At 49.5% G+C, this 20,236-nt stretch overlaps 1 protein-coding gene across 2 annotated transcripts in view; it reads left to right on the top strand.

The window, feature by feature from the left end:
• Positions 1 to 1,958: 1,958 nt before the first annotated feature.
• MFHAS1 (multifunctional ROCO family signaling regulator 1) overlaps positions 1,959 to 20,236 on the top strand; it is a 35,590-nt gene continuing 17,312 nt past the window's right edge. For both annotated transcript variants that reach the window (XM_054065574.1, XM_054065575.1), the window contains exon 1: positions 1,959 to 5,203. In XM_054065574.1, the coding sequence (XP_053921549.1) occupies positions 2,053 to 5,203 (3,151 nt within the window). In that variant the 5' untranslated portion in view covers positions 1,959 to 2,052. The remainder of the gene's footprint in view (positions 5,204 to 20,236) is intronic.

Here is a 20,236-nt window from a genome sequence, read left to right as displayed (position 1 = left end):
AATAGGCACGATTTGGCAAGAGGCCATGGAGTATCTCTGCTTCCCAGGGTCAGGATCTGACATAACCAAAGCAGGAAGGACGGGAAAAGTTTTCCCCTGTGGTTTACTTCCCCTCAGTAAGAGCCTCCTAGATCATGAGCATTGCTGCACACCTTTTCCTCTTGAGCCCAAGTGGTGTTCCTGAGCCAAACCATGGGCACAGACCCCAGGACTGCCTCTGCTGGCTTTGAGCAGCTCCTGAGCCCTGCTTGGAGCTGTGTCTTGCCTTCACACTTTCTCCCAGGCCCATGGGCTTTCCTCCCTGTCCTCTGTATCCTTGTTTTGGCTTTACAAGCCAATGCTGCAATTTTTTCCCTACCCAAGGCAACCTTGTTCTCAGGAAGGCATTTAACAGAAACCTGGTGAAGGCTTGTTAGGGCTCAAGGGCCTTAAAAGATGGTTTTGTCCCTGCTCATCTGTTACTGATGGGAAAGAGAGCAACTGAAACTGAGCCTTTGCAATCCGTAGTTTTAGTAATTAGTAATTTTAGTAATTTAGTGCAGTCACTATGGCTCTGCAACGGGTCAGTTCAGCTCTCTCCTTTTCTCCAAGTGGGAGCACAGGTAAATAAGCAAGGCCATCCAAACAAGAAGGCATTGTTCTTGTGAGAGTTCCCCTCAACAAAGAAGAGAATAAAGGTTGTGAAACTGGTTGTGACAGGGCCCACTTTTCTATAACTTGACGAGAGAAATCATAGAACAGTTTGGGTTGGAAGGGACCTCAAAGATCATCTAGTTCCAACACCCCTGCCATGGGCGAGGACACCTCCCACCAGATCAGGCTGCCCAAGGCCCCATCCAACCTGGCCTTGAACACCTCCAGGGATGGGGCAGCCACAGCTTCCCTGGGCAACCTGTGCCAGAGCCTCACCACCCCCACAGTGAAGAAATTCTCTCTTACGTCTGGTCTAAATCTGCCCCTCTCCAGTTTATACCCATTGCCCCTTGTCCTATCACTACAAGCCTTTGTGAACCATCCCTTCACAGCTTTCTTGTAGCCCCTTCAGGTACTGGAAGGTCGCTAAGGAACTGACTACTCTCACGCCCCAAAGCGAGCCGGAGTATTTAGTACTGTACAAAGACAGTAACATTTTAAAACCTTTCAACCACGGTGCATCACAGACAATTGTGAGGGTAAAGTCTCCCAATTCGGGAGATCTGAGTGTCCACAGCCGCTCTCAATTTGCCTCATGCCCCACTATAAAACGTCCCCATTTTCCTCCTGTAGCAGTGGTGGGGATTTCCAGGCATATTTCTCAGAGCCCCTGGAGCAGAGCTTGGCTGAGGATCCCGAAGAAAGCGGCGTTTAGGATGCGGCCAGATGTACGCAGCGAAGGAAACAAAGCACGGCAGGAAGGTGGCAGAGTTGCTCCGGCTAACCGGAGAGTCACGAGCTTTCGCATCCCCCAGCAAGGAAACGCGCTTATTGACCGGGAAGGAAGGTTAATCCCAGTTTCTTGCAGGGCTGGATTAGAAAAAACAGCCTTTGCCTCGTGCAGGAATGGGGCAGAGATCGTCAGTACCGCAGCTTTGTCTATCGTTCCTCCCGCCCGCTGCGGGGCTGGAGGGATGGGCTGTCCCCGGTGCGGGAGCCGGAGTGGAGGGCTGTCCCCGGTGCGGGACTCACGGGATGGGCTCTTCCCGGTGCGGGGATGACGCGATGGGCTGTCCCGGTGAGGAATTGGTGCGGGGTAGGCGGGATAGGCTGTCCCCGGTGCGGGAGCTGATGCGGGGCTGGAGGAAAAAGCTGTCCCGGTGCGGAGCTGGTGCGGCACTGGAGGGACGGACTGCCCCCGGGGCGGGGCTGGTGCGGGATGGGCTGTCCCCGGGGCGGGGCTGGGGCGGGCTGTCCCCGGGGCGGTGCGTGCCCGCGTCCCTCCCCCGGCGGGGTGGTGGCTGCGCGGGGCGGGGCGGCGCAGCGGGCGCTGCCGGCTGGGATCGCCGGTGCGGCGGCCCCGCGCCGATGGCGAGCAGCAGCGGCGGCCGCAGGTAGGGCGGGGCGGGCGCCCCGGCCATGGCGCAGCCCGAGCCCGCCGAGGCGGCGCGGCCGTGGCGCGATGCCGCCCTCCGCGCTCGGAAGCTGCGGGGCGAGCGCGACCCGGAGGCGGAGGTGGGGCCGCCGGGGGGGCCCCCGCCGCCCGCCGCGCCGCTGGCCGAGCTGGAGGCGCTGAACCTGAGCGGGCGCGGGCTGGAGGCGCTGCCCGAGGAGGTGGGCGCCGCGCTGAGTGGGCTGCGGGTGCTGAGCCTGCGGCGCAACCGGCTGAGCCGCCTGCCCGCCGCCGCCCTGCGGCACCTGGGCCGCCTGGCGGAGCTCGACCTGAGCCACAACCGGCTGCGGGGGCTCGGGGACGGCGCGGCGCTGGCGGCGCTGCGGGGGCTGCGCAAGCTCAGCCTGAGCCACAACGAGCTGGGAGCCGAGGGGCCCGGGCTGCCGGCCCGCCTGGCCGAGCTGGGGCGCCTGGAGGAGCTCGACCTCAGCTTCAACCGGCTGCGGCGCCTGCCCGAGGGGCTGGGCCGGCTGCGCCACCTCCGCGCCCTCGACGTGGACCACAACCTGCTGCCCTGCTTCCCCGCGGCGCTGCTGGAGCTGCCCGCCCTGGAGGAGCTCGACTGCTCGGGCAACCGGGAGCTGGGGGCCCTTCCCGAGGGCATCGCCGCCCTCCGGCGCCTCAAGATCCTCTGGCTGAGCGGCACCGGGCTGGCGGCGCTGCCCGAGGGTCTCTGCCAGCTCGGCGCCCTCGAGAGCCTGATGCTGGACGGCAACCGGCTGCGAGCGCTGCCCGCCGGGTTCGGCAGCCTGCAGCGGCTCAAGATGCTGAACCTCTCGTCCAATCTGCTGGAGGAATTCCCCGCTGCCATCCTGGCGCTGCCCAGCCTGGAGGAGCTCTACCTGAGCCGCAACCAGCTCACCGTGCTGCCCCCTCGCCTCTGCCAACTCCACCAGCTCCGCACCCTCTGGCTGGACAACAACCGCATCCGCTACCTTCCCGACTCCATCGTGCTCCTCCACAGCCTGGAGGAGCTGGTCCTGCAAGGCAACCAGATCGCTATCCTGCCCGAGGGCTTTGGGCAGCTCTCCCGGGTCACCCTGTGGAAGATCAAAGACAACCCCCTCATCCAGCCCCCCTACGAGGTGTGCATGAAGGGCATCCCTTACATCGCTGCCTACCAGCAGGAGCTGGCTCACTCCCAGCCCGCCCTCAAACCCCGCCTCAAGTTGGTTCTCATGGGACTAAAGGATGCGGGAAAGACCCTGCTGAGACGGTGCCTCATGGAGGAGGATGATGGGCAGAGGGAGGACGTGGGAGGTCTGGAAGCTGGGAGCGCCCAGCCCAGGGGGTGCTCTGGGCAGCAGCAGCAGGATGTTAGTAGGAGAGTGCCAGCTGGCTGTTTCCCCTTCCCGGAGCCTCAGGACACTTCCTCAGTGCAAGCACCTGCCACCCAGCAGGTAGAACGTATCCCCGTTGAGCATAAGGATGTCCCTTCTCACATGTCCTCTCACCGAGTGAAAGGGGAAACGCTGTGCCCTGCACCGTCACTGCCATCAAATGCCCCCCAAGTACCATCAGGACTGGGACTATCAGGAGGCAGCAAGGGCATTGAGGTGATGGACTGGACTGCAGATGCGGAGAGGGGCCTGACATTCATTGTGTACGAGCTGGCTGGGGACCCGAGCTATGATGTGATCCAGTCTTTCTTCCTCTCTCCCGGGGCTCTGTATGTGTTGGTGGTGAATTTGAGTGCCTATGTCCCTCAGCGCTTCTACCCCTCTGTGGGCTATTTCTTGCACTGGCTTGGTTCCAAGGTGTCCCATGCTGTGGTGTGCATGGTGGGAACCCATGCTGACCTCTGTGCGGAGCGAGAGTTGGAAGAGAAGTGCCTGGACATCCATCATCAGATCGCTCAGCAGGAGAAGAGGGATGCTGAGGGCCTCCAGAGCTTGGTCCAGCAGGTGGATGAGGCTCTGGGACAGGACTTTGACCTGCGCTGCTCCAGCCCGCACGCTGCCTTTTATGGGGTCTCAGACAAGAACTTGCGTCGAAAGAAAGCCCAGTTTCAGTACCTTCTCAACCACCGCCCACAAATCCTCTCTCCAGTGCTGCCTTTCAGCTGCCGGGACCGTTGCCAGGTGCGTCGCCTGCGGGACAAGCTCCTCTCGGTGGCTGAGCACCGGGATATCTTCCCAAACCTGCACCGGGTGTTGCCCAAATCCTGGCAAGTGCTGGAGGAGCTGCACTTCCAGCCACAAGCTCAGCAGTTGTGGCTCAGCTGGTGGGACTCTGCCCGGTTGGGCTTGCAGGCAGGCCTGACGGAGGATCGTCTCCAGAGTGCCCTGTCCTACCTGCACGAGAGTGGGAAGCTCCTCTACTTTGAGGAGCACCTCACCTTGCGGGAGTATGTGTTCCACAACCTGCCACGGCTCATTGACATCCTCAATGTCTTCTGCCAGCGGGATGCCACTGTATTGCTCCAGAAACTGCTCAGCGACACCCACATTGATGAACTGAGGGCCACTCAGCTCCATCATTACGTGGAGGGCTTTCTGCTGCATGGCCTCCTCCCTGCTCACGTTATCCGTCTGCTCCTTAAGCCCCACATCCAGAGCCGGGAGGATCTGCAGCTCATTCTGGAGCTGCTGGAGAAGATGGGACTCTGTTATTGTGTCAACAAACCCAAATGCAAGCCCCTAAATGGGGCGGCTGCTTGGTACAAGTTTCCCTGTTACGTGAAAAATGAGGTCCCCCATGCAGAGGCATGGATCAACAGCACCAATCTGAGTGGACAGTCCTTCGTGGTTGAGCAGCTGCAGATTGAATATAGCTTTCCATTCATTTTCCCGCCCGGCTTGTTTGCACGCTACAGCGTCCAGATTAATAGCCATGTGGTTCAGCGATCAGATGGCAAATACCAGATCTATGCCTACAGGGGAAAGGTGCCCGTGGTGGTGAGTTACCGGCCTGCCAGGGGAGCTCTGCAGCCAGATACTCTGTCTATCGCTAGTCATGCGTCCCTACCAAATATCTGGACAGCTTGGCAAGCTATTACCCCTTTAGTAGAAGAACTGAATGTCCTGCTCCAGGAGTGGCCGGGCCTGTACTACACTGTGCACGTCCTCTGTTCAAAGTGCCTTAAAAGAGGGTCACCCAACCCACACACTTTTCCAGGTAAGGCACAGCCCAGATTGCCTTTCATCACTTCTGGGGCTTTGCACCTTCTGGAAGGGATATTTAAGGTGTTAGTCTTAGCTCTGTCTCTTTTATTTTTTTTTTCCTTTTTTTCTCATCTGCTCTAACTCCCTTCCCTGCTGACTTGAGTCATGAGAGAAAATATTAGGGTAGCTCCAAGGAGACAGGCTTAAAATAACCCTATTCTGAGATGAGGGGAGTGCTACGTTCTTCCTTTGTCCATACCTTTTCTCTCTGCATTTTGAGGCTTGATCCCGAGCATTGCCGGTGCTATTGTTGAAGAGGCACTGACCTGTCCTTCTCCATGTTTTGATTCCATTCAATGGCACTGCGGGTTTTGGTTTTTTTTAAATTCCCTTTGCCCTGCACCTCCCCCTTCCTTGGGGCTCTTTGTAAATGCAGAAAGGGATGCCTTAAAGATTTGCAGGTGTCTTGTCCTCTCCCCTTCCACCCTCCACCCCCAAAACCTGGCCTGTGCTGCAGCCTTTGAGTGCAGGAAAGCTCCTGCTGGTAGACAATGGGTGTGTTGGTCTCCTTAGCCCTGTATGAAAAGCGCTTTCTCATACAAGAACCCTGTTTCTAGCAGGAAGAGAGAGGGATACTCCATCTTCTTTGTTTAAATGTCTCGCCTAGAAGTGATTCCCAGACTGCGCATTTTTTTAAGCTATTCTTGAGAGCAGTTATTTCCCTTCCTCTCTCTGCCTTCATCTAATTAAAAAAAAAGCATAATCTCCCTCTTCTGGAATATGATTCGTTGTGGTGCTTTTTGAAGCTGTTGCCTCCAAAGTCGTGCTTTTATTGGTGGTATTCTCCAGTAGCATCTGTTTTACTTTGTATGTATGCAGGTACTGCCTCCTAACCTGTGTCCCCCTTGCTGTGGGGCTTGCGGGGGCTGTGGGAAAGGTGCTTTGGTGTGTAAATCTGAGTGAAATCAAAATGCACTCTGAACTGCAAGCAGTGCTCTAGAAATGTGCTTTTTTTTACACGCATACATACGTATATATACTCATGTTGGAAGTATGTTGGAGTATTCTTTGTTTACAGGTAGAATGAATTTGTGATAGAACTGGAATATGATTTGAGTTAAAGCATGTAGGGGTGATGAATTAGTTCACAGTCAAATGTGAATAATAAGGTATGTTTTCAGGGTTTGTTTTGGTTGTGTTGGTGTTTTTTTTTTTTCCTTTTCCTCTGGACCTTGAAAAGAAGGAGATGCGGTTTGCTCCTCAGCTCATGTCCTGGCTCCATTGGTTGCATCTCCCTCTGACTGTGCTGTCTTATGTAAGAACCACGGGATTGAGAGAGGTGAACCTGTGCTGTGTGAGTTGCTAAGTGGGATCTGCATGCAGAGTCTTGCTGCTGATATGGTGCCTGGGGCAGTGTGGTCTGTTTTCCTAAGATCCCTAATACAGACCCCTAAAAGAAGAGCCAACCAGCCAAAAAACAAACCCAAAACCAAACAAAACCCAGAAACATCCCCCCAAAAACCCAAACCAAAGCCATCCAGCCAACTGAAAAGAACTTTACCAAAATCAGCCAAGACAGCAAACTATATATGTGGGTACAGTGGCTGGCTGTTGAAGGTTTAGCTTGTGAATAATTCAGATCTGCGGTCTCATATCTTATTTGTTTGCTTTTTCCTTTGGTGAATGTTTGGTGGCTGATCATTTTTTTCCCTGGTGAGTAGTCGCGAAATGTGAAGAGGAGCTGGACTGTCTGCAGACAATTTGCTTCTTTGCTGACCAGTGACAGTCAGAGCAGGTCTGGAAGCATAAGGGGAATTTGCTTCTTTGCTGACCAGTGACAGTCAGAGCAGGTCTGGAAGCATAAGGGGACTCTTAAAATTGAAGAGCCTTTTTCTTTGGATTTCGCTGTACCATTTATGTTTCCTTAGAGGTAGGAAAGGCTTGCCCTCACCTGGGAGGGTGTGCTGGGAAGGTGAGGCACAGGTAAGCGCTACGTCATTGGGCATTGGAGGAGCAGGGGCTTGTGTGCCAGGCCTCTGGACACCACCTGGGGGATGCTGCCTGTGGAAAGGGGGTTGCAGCGTTTCCGAAGCTCTCTACGGGAGAAGCTGGGCCATGCTTCCAGAGGCACAGGACTTCATCCCAAGTGGCCCTTGGGACAGGGGGTAACTGTCTTAACACGAACACTGTGCGAGTCTAGCTAGAGGAAGAGAATGTTGGAAAGACATATGTGTTTCAAAGGCAAGTCTGGTATGTGGAAGTGCTGAGTGATTAAGGGCTGCAATTAATCGAGAAACCTGTTCTTTTTGTGTGATGCTTAAATCTAGCCCGGCTATGGCCTGGATTGTCTGAAAAATGTGAACCATCATTTGGCTTGGGGAGACCTGTATGTCTGCATTCAATCTAAATTATTCTTTGCTGTGTATCTGCTCTATGAATAAAAGACTGTTTAGGAACCCCTAAATGGCAATCATGAAGCTGAAGCCTTTTTTTTTTTCTCCTGATTTTGTTGATTAGGAGGTATGCATGTTTAAAGTTGTGCTGCCAAGGTTGCTCTTGTGCAAGTGAATCGTGGTTGGCATAATTTTTAACAGGGTGAAGGAAAGAGATGGGTCTAATGTTACAAAAATGTGTAGCAAGGGAGACGTCTGCTTCTTTCCAAGCTCTTCCAGCAGAAATCCCTGGCAATTACAATGCTCCTAATTCTTAAATAGAGATGTGGTCTTTTTAGGACTGCACTGAAGAACTGCTTTGCAGCCTGCTGACCTTAATAAGGGAAATATTTCTCTGGAGACACTGCCAAATTTGCGCTCAAAAATGGAAGTGCAGTCTGGCTGTGTGTCTGGTTGTGCAATCTGTGGCGTCGTTCATGAAACCAATGGTGCATTCTTTGGTCGTCCAAAATTTTCATTGGAATCTCCTTCAAAGACAGGACTTGGTTGTTCATGAGTTGAGGATTAATCCTTGCTTTTCCTCTCCTACATTTCCCTCTTGGTCCTGTGTGCTTACACTCTATAACTTCCTTTGGTAATGCACACAGAAATTCTCTTAAGATGAAGCCGGTGTACATAGAAATAGGTTATTACGAATTGAGATTCTGGATCCAGTCTTCTGAGGGTTTATTGCAGACAAACAGTGAATAAAAGTGATATAAAAAATGCCTTGATAGGGTCCTTTTAAGGAAGTTTTCATGTTTGAAGCACTTTTGTAGCTGGGTGAAATAGTAACTGAATTGGCATCTGAGCTGGAATCTCACTGTGCTTTGAGGCTGCAGTTATCGTCTCAGCAGATAAGTAGTGTGTTGAATTTAATTTTTTTTCCTTTTACATTTGCACAATATATAAATAAAAGTATCCCTGCCAGGCTAAGAAAGGCATGTCTGTGCTTGGAGTGACCAACAAGAATAGTTCACCATTCCAAGATGATGAAACCTCAAGTGGGTCGTCGCAGGCGTTGTGAAATGCTGTGATTTTGTATGTGGTGTTCTTTTAGCCCCTGGACTGAAGGGCTTTTAGGTTGTTCATGTTCCGTAACCTTTTAAATTACTTGGAATTAGGGGGGTGGTTTGCAGTCTCTCTGAGAGTAGACATGTGCTTTTCCAAGCTTGCCTTCTTGTGCACCTGCTAACTGCTCTGCTGCTGTCTCCTCTTGCTCTGTGCTGGGCCACCCCGAGATGCTTCCAGGCTGTGGTCTGCACAAGGTATCCTGATGTCTGATGGGTGATCCTTTTGGTGTTTGGAGTGGGGGCAGTTGTGTTTGACCGGTAGTTTTGCTTTATTCCTGCCTGTGGACTTAACCTGTATGACTAAGGACATCAGAAAGCCAGGGGCTTTGACCATTGCAGAAAATGGGCAAAATGCAGTCACAAGCAAAGCAAGATGATCTGGGTTTTCACAGATTAAAAATGTGGCAACAGGCAGAAAGCCGCAGGCAAGGATGCTATGTGTGAGCCTAGCAGTCCCTCTCCAAAAGGTTGCTGCAAAGCTACTGGGGAGCTTTGAGAGCCATTGGAGGACTGACGAGAGGTCTCCTGTGGAGAGGAATTGCACATCTCCTGCCTGCTTTGCTGCTGCCTTTGTCAGGTATCAGAACAAAGAGGCGATCACAAGCCTCTACTCTGTCTGTCTCCCACATCAAAGGTGAGCAGAAGCAGGGATTACATGCCAGTCACCTTCAGTGGCACAGATGAGAGGTTTCATAGCATATCATGTGAGACTTTGTCATGGTCAAAGCAGGGCTAAATCTAAGCTACCTCATTCATGTGACTCAAAACGAACCATGCTTACCATCCCTGTGCGGGAATCAAAAGCAAGCGTGAACTCCCCTGGTGACTAGGATGGAGTCAGGACATGGAGAGGTAGAAGATCCCATGATGTGTCATGCTGTCAAGTCCTGTGCAAGGAGAGAGCAGGTGGGACTGGTTTTGTCAGAAGGGCTCAGAAGTTGCTCCAAAATCTGAGCTGCCTCTCAATGAAAGGCTGATGTCAGGTATCTAATTGTTCTTTGTGACTAAATTGTAAGCAGCTGGGTTTTTTTTCACAGGCAATTGCAATAGAGCAACACCTGCTTGTTACAAGGCCTGATGCTAGCGTTTAGCAGCCTTTTATTTTCCCCATTTGAGGGTGGAGTACTTTTTGCCTAACTTTCAAAGGAGATGCCACAGCTGTTTTGGGGCTGTTGTCATGCTTCCTAAAAGCTGTGGCTTCAGCAGAGCACTTACTGACAGTGATGTGATCAGAGGCAGCAGGGCAAGACTTGAGCACAGTGGGAGCAATGGACATGGATGGTCTGGGTGGCAGGAAAAATCTGAATGAAGCCCTCCGACTCAGGAGGAAAAGAGAACAGATCAGCTGCTGAACTTGGTAGAACCTCTAGCACTCATTATTTAGCTGATTTCTGTGTTGCTGAAGTGACAACCTTGACTGGTGTGACTTGCTGTGTGTAATGGTGTAGAAACACAGTCTATTTGCCACCAGGCATTTTTAGAGTTTTCCTTCATGATAGGCTGTGTTGCATGGTGAGCATTTGAGGTTCACTTGCTTGGTGGCAGTGGTGGGACATCCTCTAATTTAAACAACATATTCAGGAATGAGACAACAAATGTTTTGTGATCCTGGAGGAGACAGAGAAATTGCCAATGGAAGAGTGCGGTGCTGAAGGAAGGATTTTCATGGCATCAGTGCACAGCATGGATGGCTGCCTTGGGACCGTGCCTGATGGGGAATAGGTGTGGGAACAAGTCCTTGGGGAGAACTAGAGTAGCCAGCACAGAGTTAGGCTTGTGCCTGACAGTCTGGCTTGGGATGGCAAAGGAATGGGAGGAACAAAACTCAACTGTGGATGCCAGAAGAGAGACTGAGGCTTTGAATTACCTTCTTAAAGTTGTGCTGCTGTCTGCAGTGTCTGGTTACCTTGTGTTGTGTGTGTTACTCTGTGTGTCTGGGGGCTTGGTTTTTTTTTTCCCCCCCCCCAAGGCTTCTAATATAGAAATTGCTAAAATTACTTGAAATTAGGATGGCAGCATGCATATTTAAAGTTGTTTGAAGGAGTCATCTTCCTTATGCAATAAGATCCTATGCATTTCTGCTAAATGAAAGGTTTCCTAGTATGTCAGCTTGGTGCAAGAAAACTCTTCCTGTTTGTTCCTCTACCACTTGTCTTGCTCTGCCCCTTTCCCCATGGGAGTTGTCTCTGTGCTTTGGTTATCTGGACTTTTGAGTTGCCATCACTGAACTACGGAAACACTAGATTTGGTTGAGTGGATCTTTTTGGTTTCGTTAGTGAAGCAAAGTGGAGTTCTTGGCCTTTAATGCATTACTTTATTGTTTGTATGTTTGTTTGTTTGTGGTTTTTATTTTTCCAGTCGCTGAAATTTGTCTTTGCAGGAAATGACCTGTAAAAGAGATACTCAGTACCAAATGATTCTTTGTTTCATTGCATGAGAACGCTTTAAAAGCTACTGTCTGGGGGGCAAGATAAAATGTGGATACAGGTTTTCCACTCTCCACAGCCACCTGATTATATGAGGACTGATTTGTGCTTCGTTTCAGCACTCTCTGGACTCAGATGTCATTAAATAAGCTTTGCTTCCTGCTGTGTGCATGCACTCCTGGTAGTGTGGTGCCTCTTTTGAAAAACACTGAAGTAAGAAAAGCTTTCCCATGTAAGTTTGGTCAAGATCTATAGTGTGCATGATCCACATGCAGATGCATTGTAAGGTTCTGCTCCTTTTGCATCTAGGGAAAGGATGGTGGGAAATCACAGCACTGAATCTTTGGTGCCTTTTGATGATGTTGTGAATGTGTTACCTGACATTGGGATAGAGCACTGAAAAAACAAGTATCAGTGTAAAAGCAGTCTGTGAGTGCATCTGGTAGGGAATTCTCTTGTATGCTGTGGCATCTTTTGCATTTACAGTGTTGAGCAGGTAATAGTGGTAGCCTGGTATGGTTTCCAATTAGTGATTTGCTAATAATAGTGCAAGCTAGTTGTTTGGCTCTTGAAAACCATTTGCCAGGGGAAAAGGGAGAGAATGTATTTAATGAAAACTTGAGTTGGATTTGAATTCTTTGAAGTCGTCAGAGTACATGAGTTTTTTAATTTTATTTTTACTTTCTTCTGTCCTGAGTAAAGGAAGAATAACCTCTACAGATCAGTAAGGAACACTGTGGTCTGGGGAGTGAATGCCAGATGATTGGTTGCTTTGTTTTATTACCCTCACCTTGGTTGTGGTACTTGTACTTGCTGTACAGATATGGGCAACTGTGGGAGTAAGCAGGCTGTTTGGTGGCAAATAGGGTCACCTCTTCTCAGGTGAGCTTGTGGGGTGCCAATTTAAAGATGTGCTATTTATAGGAGTACCTTTTGGGGATGAGGAGTGGAGAGGGGATCCTTAAAGTACTGCATCAAGTTTAACTGTCAAACTCCTTCCTGCTGCTGCAAACAAAATGTCAGTGCTTCTGGCTAGCTAAGGACATATCTGGGTCTGAGAAAGTGATGCAGCTGAGTTGTAGGAGTCTCAGCCTGTCTCCTTGGTCTGCTATCCAGTGACCTCTTTGCCTACCACAGGCAGGCAAGGGACTGGTGACCACCAGGAATTCTGGTGACCACTGTGTGAAGGAACTGTGTCTGATACAGGTGAAGAGGCCTTGACATTTTTAGAAGCTGTTGATTGGATGTAGTTTACAGCCTGTAATTGGAAGATCAGCTGCGTGAAGGCAGCCTTTCTTCCAGCTGAGTGGCTGGAGAGATTTGTCCTTTAGCAGTTTCTTTGTTGGGAACCAGGTATAAGAAGTGGGATTGGGGAGTTCAAGACCAGTAGAACAACTGGCTGGTTGGCTTTGGGAGAAATTTCATTTGGGGTGTTCAGGTGGGTCTTTGTTGAGGGTCCTAGCTTATGGTCCTGCCCCAGCAGGCTGCTGGAGGCTGCAGTCATATGTGCTTGTGGTATTTTCCTGGCTAATGCTTGGTCCTAAATGTGCTGATCAAGTTGCAAACATGGTCAGTGGCAGTGTGGTTTAGGACTGATGCGTGTGCATAGGATCCGTGGTTAGGGGTGACTTGCGTGTGGCCGGTGGATGGTGGCTGTGTTCGGACTGGGCTGTGACTGCTGGAGTGCTTGCCTGCTTGATTTGGTTGTGGTTTAAAGCTAGACTTCAATTTCCAAATTGTTTTTTTCCCCAGTGGTCATTCTTGGGAGCTCTGTGCTTCTCCCAAAGCTATGCTGAGTAAACCTTACTGGTTTTAGCTATGGCTGGGTTGGACTCCCAAGAATGTATGTGAGACTGGCTTTAAGACCTACAGACTTCACAAGGCTGTATTAGTTTTGAATTGACATTTAGCATGGCAAGCTCTGCATGAACCAGATGACAGCTTCGAGGTGAGCTAGGCGCTTTGGTGGGAGGTCCATTAGGCTTAGGATGTTGTGAGGGTCAGGCTAAACTGGACTGTGGAGGTAAGTAACCTGCACAGCAAAACAGAGCTACATCTCAAATCCTGTTCAGACATGCCCGGTTTTGCCACAAGCTGACTCTGAGGTGATGCTCAAGTACTCCAGGAAGGAGCTGTATTGTTGTTGAGCTAGGTTTTACTGAATTGTGCTGATGAGATGATGGGAAATTTCTGCTGGACTTTTATTAGGGGCATTTCACAAGCTTGTCTGAGTGCATCTCTGAAAGACCCTTCATAAAAGTGATACCAGGGTATCTTTGCCTTCACCCAATTTTAGGGAGATGCTTGCCAAGCATCCAGTTTAGATAGGCATTTTTATTTGCGTTACATGAGAGAGAACTCAGACTTCCAGACCATTCTGGGAAGGGTCCCTCCTCCTTTGCCTGATACCCTTCACTTTCTGTGCAGTTTTCAGGCTCTCCCTGCTACAGCCTAACAGGAAGGAAGGAAACAAAGGGACAACAATGGTGGGAGAGGGATTTGTGCACCTCATGCTGTGATTGATGACATAATTAATGTACGTTTTTTTGTCCTAGCAGCATGCAAGATCATGGCACACTTTGTTCAATACTTGTCTCTTGAATGATCTGTGTGTAGTAACTCTTTAGTTTCTGTGTGATGAATTCCTCTTGGAGTACGTTCAGGTGTTTTCCTCTCCAGCAATACAGACTGAGCAGTGGCATATGATAGGGGACAGATCCTGCCCTGTAGCAGAGTAGGGTTCTTGATAGGCTTCCTAAAAAATGAATTTGCCATGGTTTTCACTGCCTCAAAATCTGCAGGGTTTGGCTTGAGATAGAGGTACTTGACCTAATTTGCTTTCTGTGTGTCTAGCTGCTGTTTCTGCCCCATGAAACAACACAGTCGAAAAATATTGAAGGTGAAAACAGTGGTTGGGTCTGGCTTGACTTTCAGAGACATATGCAATGCATTTGGTGCTTTTGCATCTATGAAAGCTTGGCAACAGGACTGCTGGTGAAGCTGATTTGTCCCAAACTTATCCCAAAACAAGCATCCTCACACCTAGTGTGGCCGCTTGCTGCATAGTCAACAAGTGGATGGTGACCTTCCTGCAGCAGAAAAAACATGCATCTCAGTTGTGTGGCCCCTGGACCATTATGGTGGACGCAGAACTGCAAAATTGGGCTGCAGCACAGACTGTGAGTGCTGCAGGGTACGTCAGCACTCGGCTGCATCTCTAGCAGTTGTGGAGGTCTGTTGCTGACTCCTCTGTACCTTTCTTCACTCACTGTGGCCTCTTCTTTAGATGAAGCAGTAAGGTGTGGACAGCAAGCAGTTCTTCTCTTAACAGATAATGTTAGAAAGCAAAGACTTAGCAATGCACTGAGCTGAAATGCGCAGACATGGAATGTATGATGTGGAAGATGGAAAGGCATGGACCTCCTTCTGAGACTTGCTGCAGGGCGTTAGTCTTTTATTCTAAGTGTTTCCATGGCCTGTGTCTGAACAGTTGCGTTTTCTTTGCTCTCATTAAAATTCTAAGACAAATTGAGATCAATCAAGAATGAAGGACTCCAAAATGGAGTAGTTGCTGAGTATCAAAAGAAGCATGGTTAGCAGGTCAAAGGAGATGATTCTTCCCCTCTACTCTGTTCTTGTAAGACCCCACATGGAGTATTGTATCCAGTTCTGGAATTGCCAACATAAGAATGACATGGAACTGTTGGTATGGGTCCAAAAGAGGACCACAAAGGTGATCAGAGGGCTGGAGCACCTCTGCTATGAGGACAGGCTGAGAGAGTTGGCGTTCTTCAACCTGGAGAAGAGAAGGCTTCCAGGAGACTTTATAGTGACCTTCCAGTACTTGAAGGGGCTACAAGAAAGCTGGGGAGGGACTTTTTACAAGGGCCTGGAGTGATAGGACTAGAGGGAATGGCTTTAAATTGGAAAGGGTATGATTTAGAATAGACATTGGGAAGAAATTCTTTGTGATGAGGATGGTGAGACCCTGGCATAGCTTGCCCAGGGAAGCTGTGGCTGCCCCATCCCTGGAAGTGTTCAAGGCCAGGTTGGATGGGGCCTTGAGCAGCCTGGTCTGGTGGGAGATGTCCCTGCCCACGGCAGGGGGATTTGAACTGGATGATCTTTAAGATCCCTTCCAACCCAAACCATTCTGTGATTCCATGATAGTAATCCATTCTGAAAATCAGTCTCATCTCATATCGACCATCCTGATATTTGCATTTGTATCTTTCTGCCTTCTCTCTATGTTTATATTGTATAACTCACTAGTTCTGAACTTTACTACATTATGGGGGAAAACAGCATAACTGTCAAACTGGTAAACATTGCAGTCTTCAGGATTACGTCCTCAACAGACAGTGAGATGCAGCTGTATTTATTGCAGTGTGTGACAGGGAATGTTTCAAGGTATTTATGCCCAATTAATTTTTTTTTAATCAAAAAGGGCTGAGCAGCTGAAGCCTTGTCTATATGGGAACAAAGGGGACCTGGGCCAGCTACAAAAATTAGATGTCCCCTTTCTTTAGTAATGTGAAGTGAGGGGTGGCTCACAGGAGGGATGACTTTCCATAGCAGGGGGATTTAGTTTATGATGGGACCTGTAGGAGCTGAAGCAGAGGAGATGGTAAGGAGGTAGCTGAGCTGCTCAGCCCACGTTGGGAGATCTGATTGGGAGCGTGGAAGGTGTCTTGCAAATTGCAGACTCACCCAGGAGTTGCCCAAGGGCACAAGGAATTGGAAATCCAGATAAACTGGTGTCAGACTTAGCAACAGCAATGTCTGTGTGGTGCCAAACATTCACTCAATGGGGAGCCATTCCTAGGCCCAAACTGGTTTTAAAGAGTGTTGTGGATGGAGGCGTGGCCTCCAGTGCCTTAATGTGAGCTTGGAGCCAGCCAGCCTCTCTCCCACAGACACCTCATTTGAGTGATTCCATCTTGCAGCGCTGCATCACTGGGCAGCCTGAACAGGAGCAAGCAGTGGGAGCTGAAATGATCAGTGCTGACTCAAAAGAGTCCCCAAGTGGTCCATTGGATGGGTCGGGTTTCTTGGGGAAGCCTCATCTGGCCTGTATTTTCAGAAAGACGGCATGCTATGTCCAGAGAGGAGCAAGCAAGCGGACCTCTCTCCACGTTGCTAGGACATCCCAGGCAGGGACAGAGGCACAGACTTACATCCTGTTGATAAGTCTGTGCTGCTGCAAGGAGAAGAGCAGGTGGTGGGGGTTTTGTGCGTTTTCTTCTTTTGGTCTGCGTGGTGCTTCTTACCTCTTTGCTGTGTGTGGCTGTGTTTTACAGGCAGCACTGCTGGATGGGGTTGAATGTGCTGAAGCAAAGGGTGTTTGGTGGCAGGTTTCCAAACCAGGGAGTCGGCAGCAAGCACCAGGCCTACTTACATGTGTTGCGTAAGCAGATGAGTTTTCAGTTCCCAGTGCGTTTCTCTAAATCTTCCTTTTGAACAGGCTCTTCCTTTGTCTGAGTGAGATTTTGATGCTCTTATGTCAGATGACAATGCATGCACTGTAAATAGAAAATTCTCATGTCCAAATGACTCCGGCTTATCGAAGTAGCTAAATTCAGGAAACCATCAAAAAAGAGCTTCGCCTTCCTGTGATCTGACATGACATTTCTTGGTTGCTGTTATTTTTACTATAGAACAGCTTAAATGTGTTTTCGTTGGGCACTAAATGATACCTATAGTGGGAAAGAAGAAATTTATTTCTGTGAGGTAAGGCAGCTGTGCTGCAGCTTCGGGACTCTGAGGGCAGTCTGCTTATACTGTGCTTGTGCCAGTGCTGCTTTGGGACCCTGTGGCAGCCCTGCTCAACTCTCTCCAGCTCTGTCTGCTCAGCAGAGGGTCTCTGGGTCTTGTTCTGGGACTCAGCATTCTTTTAAAAAGGTAGCAATAAGTCCTTCACTCGGACAGCAGTTAACTTCTTCAGCATCTCAGAGGTGTAGTGAGTGGCAGCAGTGATGGATTTTTAACACCCACATATGCTTGCTCTCCATCATCCATATTCTAGGAGGACAGAACAGGGAAGATAATGTTTTGCTGTCCTCAACCTTGAGATCTTGGTGTCAAGAACATAAAATTCAAGCTTTCATTTTATTGTTTTTTGGGGGGAGTTGTTTGGTTTGGTTTTTAAGCTCCTTTATTGAAGCTGCTTTTGTGGAGCTTTGAACTCATTTTAATATAGCTGACTGCTCTGCTTCAGCTGCCTTCTGATTTGTTTGCAAACATCCCATGCCTGCTTTCACGAGATAGGAGTGAAGACAGACAACTGGAACATTGCAAAGAGATGCCATTGCTTGCTGGCTGTAGTGTCCCAGGGATCTGCTGAGCAAGAACTTATTTCTTACTTTTTTTTTTCCCTTTCTGGTGGACAATTGTGCAGAAATATTCAGTGGATGAAAATGGAGGTGATGTGAGCCTTGTTCTGGAACTTTAGTTTTCTCCAGGTACCTAGGCCCAGCTGTGTGACGGTGCTGGATGGCTGTGTGGGGAATGAAGTTCCCATCTGCTTTGTCCTTGCTAACAGGTCCAGTCAGATCTGTACCTGAAGTTGTAGTGCCAGGAGGTTTGGATAGGGAGTCTCACTGATGTTTGTGAAGGAGAAGCCTGTGATCTAGGATCGCTGTTGTTTTCATGCCATTTCTCATATAAGTGAGAAGTTTGTAATTTATCAGAGGAATGTGCGTGTACCCAGAGGGAGCCCCTACAGACTCGGAGGTGATCGTTACTGGATTTTGGCAAGGCGTTAACTGACGCGTGCATGGGCAAATAGTTCAGCTGAGCAAGTGGCTGCTGTGGTCAGCTTGAAGCCTTCCTGGGATACGATGCTGAAATAAATGATTAAGAGTTGAGGCTTGCATGTGTCTATTACCAAGCAATGTATTTATGCCTCAAATGATCAGCTAAAGTAAAGACTTCTTTGGATGGAGGAAAAGTTTAGGACACTTCCTTTGGGATCAGAAAAATAAGTATCTTTCTGTGTCTTCTTTTGTAATGGAAAGTTACCAGGAAGCTTTCAACTCTGCCTGTTATTTTTAACTTGTTCCTTGTCCTTCTTTGAAATAAATCATGTCTTACTTCTACGCTGAAAGAGAGTTTAGCACGTTATATACATACACACATGCATATTTCTGGGTGCCTGCAGTGAAGCCAAACACAGTGTTAAGAAAGTGTTGCCAGACAAGACAGCACCGTGCTCAAGTTACTGATTGACAGAGGGATCGGATTTAAAAAGAAAAAAAAAAAAAGGAAAAAAAACCCCTATCAAACTGTTGGGGTAAAGAGGGAGCGATGAGAGGAGATGCTTGATGGGCTGGTTTGGGGAGTGCAGTAGGCTGGCTCTGAATCTGACTTGGATTTCTGACACAGCGTTTTGCAGGTGCTAAAAATATGCTTTCCTTTAAAACCTGGCAACTACAAACATGTCTGCTTGTCTTCAAGCAGGGAAAGCTGAGCAGTGCGGCTGTTCACTTACTGCATGGCTGCTCTGGCCCCTGGGTAGCGGGGTGGATGCTGGCAGGCTAGCCTTTGTAGGGAGGCTGTGGACCTTGAGTGCAGTTCTTGCCTGACCTCTAGTTCATTGCCCTTATGGCATGACAAGCTGTCATGTTTTATGTCAGACTCATGGCTAGGCTCCGTGTCGGAGGTTTGTCACTCTTCCCTGCAGTATTCTGCTGAAACAGCACCTCTGGTTGAAAGCCATGTCTCAAAACAACCTCTGCTCTACATCTGCTGTGTCATACGTCTTGTGCATGATTCTGCTTCTCTGGAATATAGCAAGTGTGCCCAACCCCGTCTGAGCCTTGCAGGTGAGGTGTTGGGACCGGGAGCTGCCCACGAAGTTGTGGGTCTGCCGGAGACAGCATTTTTGCCGCTTGCTTTATGCTGCTTTATCCCCAGTTGCGTAATGCAGCGTGATGCAGATAATCCGGTTGTCATTACAAAAGGATTTAAAACTCCTTTTTAATCAGATGTCATTTTTAATAAAGCTTTGCCTTGCTTGGAGGACTGTTCTCTTGGCTTGTGTATTTAAGAAAAATGCAGGAGGCTTGGGGGGCGGGGGGAGAACCAGATCATGAAGAAGGGACACCAGTGCCTCTCTTTTTCTCCCAGGTGGTTTCTGGTGAAGTCCAGAGCTGTGGGACACATTTTCTGCTAGTACCAAGCATGCAAAATCCTTAGGTGTACAAATAGGAGCAGCCAGCAGGTCTTCGCTTTCTCTGATTATTTTTTCCCTTGTAGATCAAACCTGTGGGGCTGTTGGAGGGAAGGAAAGACTCTTTCCAGTCCAGAATGGCTCATGCTTCGCCTTTAAAGTCTCTACGTCCAAAACATTGATGGTTCTCCAGGGTCTTCTGCATCTCTGAATAAACTGTGATCCTGGATGTGAAGTTCAGCAGAGATGAGGATGTTGCTCTGCCATTGTGTTGTGGGAAGTGCACTGTCTAAAATAATGTGTGGTCTCCGAGTAGCTCTGAAACATGCCGTCTTCTCCTCTTGTATGCCAGTGTTTTGCCCACTTTTCTGGCAGAAGCCATCTCTTGAGCTACCACATCCACCTCACCTCCCCCCAGAGAAAGCCAGGTTGGAGTGAGTGTCTTGCTGGTTCCTGCTTTTCCAGAGTCAGTAGTCCTCACTCTTTGGGGTCTCTTGACCATGTGCTTAAGAACTCCCTGAGTCTTTCCTCTTTGATGAGTACAAGTAAATGCCTGGGAAGTTTTAAGGTTGTTTCTTCCAAGACAGGTTCCTCTGAGGGGATTGATGCTGGGCACGTCCAGAGGAAAGCCAGCCATGTTGCAGTTCATGGAATGGTGAAATATCTGAAGGAGACAGCATCAGGGCTGTGTTACAGTGATGCTGGGCAGAAGTACCCCAGAATCATCCACCTGGTGGAAAGGTGCCTGGAGAAAACCTGGAAGTAATACAGGTTTGCAGCTCAAATAGGGGGCCAGAAAGGAGCTCAGCTCTGTCTCAGGGCCACGTGGTGGAGCAGGCAGCTCCTGGGAAGGTGCAGGGTGTTAGATGAGATAGTGGAGGAGTGAAGCGTTCTCCTGCTGCCTCCCTGGGAGGCTGATGAGTTCTTTACAGCCCCCAGGGCTCC

Source organism: Cuculus canorus, chromosome 4 (assembly GCF_017976375.1).
Source record: "Cuculus canorus isolate bCucCan1 chromosome 4, bCucCan1.pri, whole genome shotgun sequence".
Classification (NCBI taxonomy): domain Eukaryota; kingdom Metazoa; phylum Chordata; class Aves; order Cuculiformes; family Cuculidae; genus Cuculus; species Cuculus canorus.
Note: the sequence above shows the minus strand (reverse complement) of the source record. Positions and strands in the feature narration are given on the sequence as shown.